Below are 11,127 nucleotides of genomic sequence, written 5' to 3'. Positions count from 1 at the left end.
ACTGACACTGAGTAAAAGAGACAGCCATGGTTTAACAAATAAATGACACAAAATGAGGAGGAAAAACACACAGAACAAAAACACACAGAACAAAAACATCTGAATTTGAGGTAAAGGTTCTGATCTACGTCAGTGCACTGCAGGGAGGTGTGGACTCAACCTGATTCAGGAGAAGAAAAGTGCTTACCTCTGTACACCCGCCCTGAGAGATGCTGAATACCGCCAGTCAGCATTCGGTCCCTTGGGCTAAGACAGAGAGAATGAGCAAGATAGAGAGAGACAGGAGAGGAGAGGACAAGAGAGAGACAGGAGAGGACAAGAGAGACAGGAGAGGAGAGGACAAGAGCAAGAGAGGGAAGGAGTGGACAAGAGAGAGACAGGAGAGGAGAGGACAAGAGAGAGACAGGTGAGGAGAGGGCAAGAGAGAGACAGGTGAGGAGAGGACAAGAGAGAGAGGGAAGGAGTGGACAAGAGAGAGACAGGGGAGGAGAGGACGAGAGAGAGAGAGGGAAGGAGAGGACAAGAGAGAGACAGGTGAGGAGAGGACAAGAGAGAGAGGGAAGGAGTGGACAAGAGAGAGACAGGGGAGGAGAGGACAAGAGAGAGACAGGGGAGGAGAGGACGAGAGAGACAGGCAGAGCCCAGTTAGATTCTCATCAATAGATCATGGAGCTCTGTGTGAGTCTCTCTGCATACTGATATGATCCGCAGTTAAAGGAGACGTTTGGTAGCCACTCAGCCTTGACACATGATTTGGAGAGGTGCTGATTGTGTGTGTGTGATTTTGTGCATGCGTGTGTGCATATGCATGTGTGTGTGTGTGTGTGTATGTGTGTGTGTGTGTGTATGTGCGTGTGTATGTGTGTCTGTCTGTCTGTGTGTGTTAAGAGCTCATATGTGCCTGAAGGATGCAGCAACTGTTCTGGTGAATTACTACCACATAAGTCCCACAGCAGATGGGCTTCACTGCAGTGTGTGCTCCATCATGTACCACATCCACCCTCAGCCTCCCCCCTACAACCTGTACACCCCACCTCTCCACCCTCACCCCACCGCTACACCCCACCTCTCCACCCAACCACCCCACCTCTCCACCCTCACCCCACCCCTACACCCCACCTCTCCACCCTCACCACACCCCTACACCCCACCTCTCCACCCCACCACCCCACCTCTCCACCCTCACCACACCCCTACACCCCACCTCTCCACCCCACCACCCCACCTCTCCACCCTCACCACACCCCTACACCCCACCTCTCCACCCTCACCACACCCCTACACCCCACCTCTCCACCCCACCACCCCACCTCTCCACCCTCACCCCACCCCTACACCCCACCTCTCCACCCCACCACCCCACCTCTCCACCCTCACCACACCCCTACACCCAACATCTCCACCCCACCTCTCCACCCTCACCCCACCCCTACACCCCACCTCTCCACCCCACCACCCCACTCTCCACCCTCACCACACCCCTACACCCAACATCTCCACCCCACCACCCCACCTCTCCACCCTCACCACACCCCTACACCCAACATCTCCACCCCACCTCTCCACCCTCACCACACCCCTACACCCAACATCTCCACCCCACCACCCCACCTCTCCACCCTCACCACACCCCTACACCCAACATCTCCACCCCACCACCCCACCTCTCCACCCTCACCACACCCCTACACCCAACATCTCCACCCCACCACCCCACCCTCACCCCACCCCTACACCCCACCTTTCCACCCCTACAGCCCACCTCTCCACCCCACCACCCCACCTCTCCACCCTCACCCCACCCCTACACCCCACCTCTCCACCCCACCACCCCACCTCTCCACCCTCACCCCACCTCTCCACCCCACCACCCCACCTCTCCACCCTCACCACACCCCTACACCCCACCTCTCCACCCCACCATCCCACCTCTCCACCCTCACCACACCCCTACACCCAACATCTCCACCCCACCTCTCCACCCCACCACCCCACCTCTCCACCCTCACCCCACCCCTACACCCCACCTCTCCACCCTCACCCCACCCCTACACCCCACCTCTCCACCCCACCATCCCACCTCTCCACCCTCACCCCACCACCCCACCTCTCCACCCCACCACCCCACCCTCACCCCACCCCTACACCCCACCTCTCCACCCCTACAGCCTACCTCTCCACCCCACCTCTCCACCCTCACCCCACCCCTACACCCCACCTCTCCACCCCTACACCCCACCTTTCCACCCCTACAGCCCACCTCTCCACCCTCCTTCACCTGTCTCACTGCCCCTTCACTCCTGAAACTAAACTCTAGCCTTCACCTTTGCCATATCACTGCTTTAACCATTAACTCCTATACGTTCACTTCACTAATTCCTCATTCCCGCATCAGCCCCACATGACCCCACCCACACCCCACCCCGCTCTTCTCCTGATGGGATGACATCATCCTAAGTAACCAGCTGATCCCTTGTAATGTGATACTGTGGCATCTTCCTTCCTGGGAACCAAAGCTACTGAACTCAGAATCAGCACTAGTTACAAAAGCAAACACTGCTTCAGGAATGTAAAACAGGATCTCCATTACGAAGCCGGAAGATCACACATTGATTATTCACTCTTTCTTCATCTATGCACCAACATGATGTCAGAAAATGTAGAGAGGACATTCAGAGACTGATCACACAAAGGCCTGAATGTGTGGTGCACTTCAGTGTTGAATGCAGTTCTCTAACATTTAAAGATCACCTTTGTTTTATAAAGCTGTGAAACCAGCCCTGATCACTCCTAATACTACAGTCCCAAAGAGCCACACACACACATTATGTAGTAGTATCAACAATTATGTAGTAGTATCTACAATTATGTGGTAGTATCTACAATTATGTAGTAGTATCTACAATTATGTGGAAATATCTACAATTATGTAGTAGTATCTACAATTATGTAGTAGTATCTACAATTATGTGGTAGTATCTACAATTATGTGGTAGTATTTACGATTATGTGGTAGTATCTACAATTATGTGGTAGTATCTACAATTATGTAGTAGTATCTACAGTGATGTAGTATCCAGGAACGCATGCTCTACTGATACACTTTACCACCAGAAGGATCCAGTCGGTCTTTTTATATTCGTCCTAGTAAAGAACTGGGTTGGGGAATATGTGCTGGGCTACTGCATTAGCGAGTGCTCCGGATAAACTGGGGGAATAACGTTTGTTAATCAGGTGAAGTCAGGGGGGAGGGAGCAGGCACAGGCTCCGCCTCTCTCCTACAGCCTAATTTGGCAGACTGAGAATCTAGAGCTGAAGGTTAAAATCTGATCTGAGACAGATGTCTTGTGGCCTCGAGGCGTCTGTGGTGCTGGGTGGGTGTGTTTTTGGCACTCGATTGTGGGGAGTCTGTGGGTTTAATGCCACCCAAGGCCTTTGTCTCAGTACAGATCCTGTATCTTAATGCTGCAGTCCTGGCAAATCCTTGCTTTGTGCACACCTCCCATGGACCACAGGAGATCAGATGCATGCCGTCCATAACGCTCTGAAACTGGTCTCCTGTATCTCTGCTCCACTGAGCATCACACCATGGCAATTAAACCACAATAAATGAACACTAGACTAACACAAATGCGTTAGTCCACAAATTGGAAGAGTAAAAATGAGTGTAACATGAGTGTAACATACAGTGCTGGCAAATCCAATCGCAAAAAAAGTCGTACCTGGCCGGTCCTGCAAAATTCTACTAGGCTTGCTGGTTTATTTAAGGCGCTGCTTTTGAAACTGTTCTAATAGTGCTTTGACTCTGCTCCTGCTGTCAGTGAACAACCAACAGAAGAGCTAAAAACAGACATCGAATGCTTTTTATGTCCCGGTTTTTGGGCAGTGTGGACATCAAGGGTTGCATTTTTTAGCTTTTTTTGTTGATGCTATTACAGTGTACTGTACAGTTTGCTACTGTTTTTGTGTAACTAGTGTTCTTTGCACAACCAAATATGTCTTATCTAAAGATACTTGAATCCGCATACAAAAGCACATCTCCAAGAAGATGAAAAATGTGTAAACCAAAACATATATATAAGAATATAAGAACATTTAAGAATACGGACTTCAAAATACAAGCTGCACTACTGAATCACAGACTCACTGACACCGTAATACAGACTGGAGAGAAAGAGACAGTTGTTGGTGCCAGACAGACTGCAGAGAGGTGGTAGACTGATTCAACAGGGACCATCACAGCTTCAAAGGAAAAAGCAAATCCCTTATTCATCAGAAATGCAAGCAAGTCTCCGGAAAGTCTTTAACATTTGACACTAATATCGTACGAGTGCTGAGAAGCCCTGCAGGAGAACCACACAGAGCAGCTGGGAGAGAAACAAACGCCTGCACACACACAACAGACTGTGTGGCTGGATAAACGCCTGCTAAGACACACAGAGCAATATGCTCACATCCCTACGACTAGAACTACTCCACACCACATGCACCCATCTAGAGCAGCTGTGTAGATGCTCTGCTCTCCTGATGCTCCGTCAGATATCCGGTCACATGACGGAGAGACAGACAGCGAGGTGAGACACACCTGTAGCGCGGCGTCCGGCATGCTGAGCCTGCGGACCAGGCCGGAGCCGCTGGTGAAGAAGCGCTCGGAGCCCCACGTCCCGCTGATGGGTCGGCCCGTGTTGTAGAACATGAAGGTGTCGCTGCCCGACGTGGCGGTCAAGCAGGTCTTGTAGCAGTAGGTTTTGGTCAGCGAGCCGTTCCCGCGGACCTCGATGTAGTGGGGCTCGACCTTGAGGTCGCGGCGGAGAACCACATTGTTGTTGGGTTGGGACCCGGCGCCGCCCCCAGAGCCTCCGTCCTGCGAGCTCTTCTGGGACACGCAGCACGGCGAGCAGGAGCCCGGCTGCGTGCAGTACGCATGGCACCTCACGATGGCCAGAACCACCACGGTGACCAGGAACACGAAGGTGGTGGCACTGAGCGCCACGATCAGATACAGCGTCACGTTGGAGAAGAGCAGCGTGTTGTGGGGCCGGATGATCCTCTTGGGGTCGGGGACGATTTTGGGTGGCACCTCCATCACAGCTATGTTGATGGTGGCGGTGGAGGAGAGCGGAGGCTGTCCGTGGTCCTTCACCACAACGATGAGGGTGAAGGAGGTGGAGTTGTCCTCCAGGACCCTCCGCGTGGTGCGGACCTCACCGGTGTGCTCATGCACCTTGAACAGGTCTGGATCTGTGGCCTGGTTCAGCACATAGACCAGCCAAGCGTTCTGTCCGGCGTCGGCGTCGTAGGCCAACACTTTGGTGACCAGCAGCCCCGCCTCTGCGTTCTTCATTACCGTTTCTGTTGAGCGTGTTCCGTTGGCTGGAGGGTTGATGATTTCTGGTGGGTGGTCGTTTTGGTCCATCACGTAGATGTAGACGGTCGCCACGCGGCTGAGCGGCGGGATGCCGCCATCCTGAGCTTTGACCTGGAAATGAAACTCCCGCAGTGACTCATAGTCGAATGAGCGGAGGGCGTAGGCCACCCCTGTGTCTGGTTTGATGGACACGTAGGAGGTGACGGGGATGCCGTGGTTGTTGTCGTTCAGCACGGTGTAGGTGATGCGTGCGTTTTCATTCACGTCGGCGTCCAGGGCCTTGACGGTGCAGAGCGACGCTCCGGGTGCATTGTTCTCCGTCACATACACGGTGTACGACGTTTGCTCGAAGCGCGGCGGGTTGTCGTTCACATCCGCCACGTCTACCTGAATGGTCTTCTGGGAGGAGAGTGGAGGCGTCCCACCATCGGTGGCTCTCAGGGTCACATTATAGGCTGCTATGGTCTCGCGGTCCAAGAAGGCAGAGGTGACCAACGTGTAGTAGTTCCTGAAGGACTTGATTTTGAACGGCAGGCCAGGTGGGATCTCGAGGGTCACCTGTTTATTTGGGCCAGAGTCACGGTCCGTCACACTGATCAGGGCCACCACGGTGTCCGCGCGGACGTCTTCGCGCACCGGGCTGGACAGGGAAGACAGCACGATCTCCGGAACATTGTCATTCACATCCACCACCTCCACCACCACCTTGCAGTGGGCTGCAATCGCTGCTGGTCCCTTGTCCATCGCCTGGATGTACATTTCATAAGAGTTGGTGTCCTCATAATCCACGTTGCTTCTGACTCGGATTTCTCCAGTGTTGGTGTCCATGCTGAACGTTTGTCTGACTCTTTCTGGGGTGTAACTGCTAAATGAATAAAACACCTCCCCATTTGTGCCTTCATCTTGATCCGTGGCATTTAATTTAATAACAAGGGTGTCTTTTGGCGAATTTTCCAGTAATTTCACTTTATACACAGAGCTGTCAAATACAGGGTTATTGTCATTAGAATCTAAAACGCGCACGTTAATTTTCGCAGTACCTGTCAGGGCTGGTGAGCCGCCGTCTGTCGCTGTTAGGATTAACTGATGAAACGGCGTTTGCTCGCGGTCCAACGGCTTTTTTAGTACCAGCTCGACGTGCTTGCTTTTTAACGACGGCTTGCTGGAATCAAGCGCGAAGTGCTCGTTTGTGCTGAGCCGATAGAATCGAACCGAATTGGTGCCAACATCTGGATCTTGCGCGTGCTCGATTGGAAAACGAGAACCCGGCGACGCCGATTCTGTAATTTCCAATTGATACTCGTCCCTGGGGAACTGCGGCGCATTGTCATTAGTGTCCACTACCTCCACCTCGATATTGTGCAATTCTGATGGATTTTCAAGGAGCACCTCGAAATTTAAAATGCAACTGCTCGCATCACACAACGTCTCTCTGTCTATTCTTTCATTTACAAACAGTTTCCCATTCTTTGGGTTGACGTCCACGTATCGTTTCCCGTCATCAGCGGTTACCTTGATCTTTCGGGTGGAGAGTTTTCTAATGTCCAGCCCCAAATCCTGCACAATGTCACCTACAATCGCTCCGTTGTCGAGCTCTTCCGGAATGGAATATCGTATTTGTCCAGATGCAAGGCCACAGCATAACAAAAACGCTAAAAAGGAAGGAGGCACAATTTTCCCCAGACAGTTACATATCCCCGCAACAGCCATCGCAAGAGCATGGGATTCGCAGACGGCTTAACAACAGCTCTCCGCCTCTTTAATTTGCAATATCTCGCCTCCCACCACGACATCAACGTGAACTAAATGTTTTCCCATTTATGCACACGATTGTTTATTCGCGAATTCCGTTGTAAACGTGCACGGATACTTCTTAGATGCGTCCATGTTTCCTTTGTCCGCGCTGTCTTTTTTCCTCCTGCGCGCGGCTGTCGGGTGTGTTTCCCTGCCACTGGTGCTGCGTCTCTCGGTGCGCGCACACGCCCGCCTCCCCCCTCCTCTCCCCCCTTCTTGCCACCCCTCCCTTTTCATTTCATTTCATCTCTGTCTTTCAGCGCCGACGGTGCTGTCTGTGAGAGGCGCAGCGGAAGACAGGCTACTTACTCAAATAAAGAATGTCGGTTGGTTTCCAACGCCTAAAAAAATCCTGCAGATTTAAAATCCTGCCATGGAGCACGTTAAGGAGAGATGGATTACTTTTTTTCGTTATCCGCACTCATATACGTATATTACTGTTTAAATGTATTCTTTTTTCGGGTTTTCCTGATAAGTGTGGCAGACTGAGAGCAGCCCTGACTCTTCTATTCCCTGTGACAGATTCAAGCTCTACCTGAGGTGCACCCAGACACTTCCAACCCAGATGTGAGGCATAATCCCCCATCAGGGCCTGGGTTCGCCTCTGGGAGTCTTTACAGTGGGCCGCGTGTGAAACAGCTGTGCACTGTAAAACCTGACAAGTCAACTTTGATGGCTTGAGGACAGAGATTGCATACACCATATATACCATAAGATTATCAAATTAATAATATCATTTAAACATTTGAGCATAAATAATTCCCTAATCTGAGTACAAATGGCATAGATTGGGAGGGCAGCTGTGTGGTTGCAGAGTGACATGCTCACTGTTCAAACAGACATTTTAGCTTTATAAGAAATCACAGCCATGTAACTGCTGGAGTTTCTAAACTTGCCACACAGCTGTACATTTCTGCATATTCCCAATCTATGGTGAAGTAACGAATATCCTACAGACCTGTGACGCAAACAGTAAATAGGTTTATCAATACAGATCATAATACTCATTTATATTTGTTATCTCATCTTAATGCTTAGTTTTACCCCATTATGTAAGTTAAATCTACTGTGAATGCTGCACCACAACACATTAAAGATGAATGAGTGTCTCACACTGAAGAACAAACATCACTATTCAATGGGTCATATTTGTTTATTGTGTGTCAGCAGCCAGGAGAGTCAAGCAAACTCAACATTGTTTCATTTCCTCAACCTGTTGACCAGTTAATTTCTGCAGTACTGGTAATGGTCTCTGCACTCTTGAAGGACCTTTTTATTTCAGACAGGACACATTCTAGGTTGTGAGCTCGGCCTTCTGTGAAACGACAGTGCAGTGTGCCACCTAACATGCAAAATCCCATATGCCTCAGAAATGGACCAAATGGTATTAACTCAAAATTACAGTATTTATGCCAGCAAGGTTTTTGATTTTTAGCTAATGTTTATGTAATTGGACATAACACCAGCACAGACGGTTTCAGAGACGGCATCACTGATCTCATTCTTTTTGTTTTTGCCCAGCCAATAGGAGTTTCATTTATGGAATTTAATCTTACATTAATTCCAGCAGCACCTGGGGTATGAACACAGCAACTTGTCACAATAAAAACAATACCTACAACTGTCACAAGCCCATGAAAGACCAGCTTTGATTTCACCAAACCTGATAAATCAAAATGAGACAAACTGAAAGGCTCATAGTCTCTTAACCAGTGCTGTAGGTCCTGCCCTGAAATACATTTCTACAATTGTTTCTACATCTAATGGAAGTTTGACTTTTCTAAGCTGTCTGAGGTCCTCAAGGAAACCAACAACCCTTGAAACAATTTTTACTCCCAAGGAGAGACCAAATAACTTTGATAAGATGCTTATGAAAAAATGAGAGCTATTCACCTCTGCCATCACCACCACCACCACCACCACCACCACCACCACCACCACCACCACCACCACCATCACCACCACCATCACCACCACCATCACCACCACCACCACCACCACCATAATGGCAGTGCTTGGACTTCATTCAGACTGGGTTATTTTGACATGCACACCCGAGGCTCCATCTCTCTGTCTGCATCAATCTTCATCAACATGTGCCAGTAAGTTCATGTGTCGCGGTAAAACTGATGGCATAACCTGCGTTGGTTTCGGCCTCTGTGGCCTAAACTCGTAAGCCACCTGCCTGAAGACTCTTCACCACAGTGCAGCAGCATCACTCACATCAGTGCCGTGTGCTTGTGTGGATTTATATGCATCCTCTTACTGCCACAGAAAACAAACTGCACATTATATTTGTGTGCTGGTCTAAGTGAGTCCATGTTCGGCAAGCGTGGTGTTAACACTCAATTCCAAACTTAATACAGTTTAATACTGAATCCACCTGGAATCATTTTCCTCCATACAAGGTTTAAAGTTTACTATTAGCAAATATTTTACATAATGAGGTTCTGTATTAATATACCAAGGAAATATACAAGAAAAATATATTTTAATTAGATCCAATATATTCTGTGGGTGTACGATATTAGATTAGTGGTCACATCTGCAGGTGCAGACTTTAGCTGCAGGGAGCCATGTGGGTTTATTTGCATCTGATAGCAAATTGGAATCAGATGTAATGCAATAAATTACACACACAAGCAGACGCCGTACAGCTGGCATCTGTGAAACAGGCATCGAATCTTTGACCCCCTCTGCGGTCTTTGACCCCCTCTGCGGTAGTAGTTCTCTCTTTATGATCTCACTGGGTGACATTCACACCTGTCTGCCCCACACACTGCAGGAAGCAGATTAGGACATCACAGCTCGTGCTCGGACATGGAATGAAGTTGCACACAAAGAGACAGAGTGACAGCCGCTTTGAAACACCTCTCAGAGGAGCGAGAGTGTGGCCGGCTCAATCGCAAAACTCCACGTCTGCTGAGTATTAACACAGAGCTGATGCAGTCTGATTATGTGTGTCTCACATCTGATTATGCGTGTCTCGGAACTGATAGGAGTTCTATTTTCCCTTTCTCATCAAACAACAAGCAATGGTATTGGTGATAATTGCACTTGTCAGACCTGCTTTCTGTAGCCGCGCCCCATCAGCTAAAACCTGGTGGCACCTCGGCGAGTGTTACACGCCCTCCTCCACGCTCACCCTGGCTCCATGTTTGGAGTGAAGATGGTTTCATTCATCACGTGAGTGTGAGTCTTGCCTCTCTCCCTGACCTCCCTTATGTAAGCATGATGGGTATGAGAGGTGCTCACATCAGCACTGACACACACAGCCTGCTGTGTCTCTGTGTCCTTGCTGATGGCAGGACGTGGTTACATTACTCCCCCCCCTCTCTCTCTCTCCCCCTCTCTCTCCCTCTCACTCTCTCTCACTCTCTCTCCCCCCTCTCTCTCACTCTCTCTCTCCCCCCTCTCTCTCTGCATCACACTCTCCACCTCTCTCTGCATCTTTCACTCTCCCCCCCCCCCCCCCCCCCCCTTTCTGTATCTCTCTTTGGCACTCCCACGCTAATGTATTTCTGTCTTACCTTCTCTCTTTCTCTTGTGCTCTCTCCTTCCTCTCTCTCTCTCTCTCTCTCTCTTTTCTTTTTCTTTCGCCCCATGCACAATGCAGACTGACACTTAAGGGTTATCACAGGAATGCAGCTTCAGAATGCAGAATGGCATTGGTAGTAATTCAGTAAAACAATATAGATATAGTGTTAAGTCCATCTGGTTCTGTCCCTGTTTGACAGAAGTGCAGCAGGGACACCGCTGCTGCCTCCACCTCCCTGCACCTGCCCCACCTGCCACGCCCCCATGTCCCACATGCCACGCCCCCCACCTCTCTCTCTCCCACCCTCCTCCACCTCTCTCTCTCCCACCCTCCTCCACCTCTCTCCCACAACAACCATGTGAAGAGCAGCCGTACACTCTCTCCCTAGAGATACTGGGGTGAAGGATCTCAGCTACAGGTGCTACTG

The 11,127-nt window shown here is 50.1% G+C and overlaps 1 protein-coding gene across 9 annotated transcripts in view; it reads right to left on the bottom strand.

Annotated features, from left to right (window-relative positions):
• The window catches only part of LOC143525421 (protocadherin alpha-C2-like), a 64,223-nt gene that overhangs the window by 12,452 nt on the left and 40,644 nt on the right, over positions 1-11,127 (bottom strand). For 8 of the 9 annotated variants that reach the window (XM_077019335.1, XM_077019340.1, XM_077019334.1 and 5 more), the window contains exon 2: positions 188-246. In XM_077019335.1, coding sequence (XP_076875450.1) covers positions 188-246 — 59 coding nt within the window. Of the gene's footprint in view, positions 1-187; positions 247-4,585; positions 7,328-11,127 lie in introns of those variants that run through there. The other variant, XM_077019333.1, reaches the window with a different exon arrangement.

The sequence above is a fragment of the Brachyhypopomus gauderio genome, chromosome 10, assembly GCF_052324685.1.
Source record: "Brachyhypopomus gauderio isolate BG-103 chromosome 10, BGAUD_0.2, whole genome shotgun sequence".
Taxonomy (NCBI): Eukaryota; Metazoa; Chordata; class Actinopteri; order Gymnotiformes; family Hypopomidae; genus Brachyhypopomus; species Brachyhypopomus gauderio.
The sequence above is the reverse complement of the archived record's forward strand: the minus strand, read 5'-3'. Positions and strand labels throughout refer to the sequence as shown.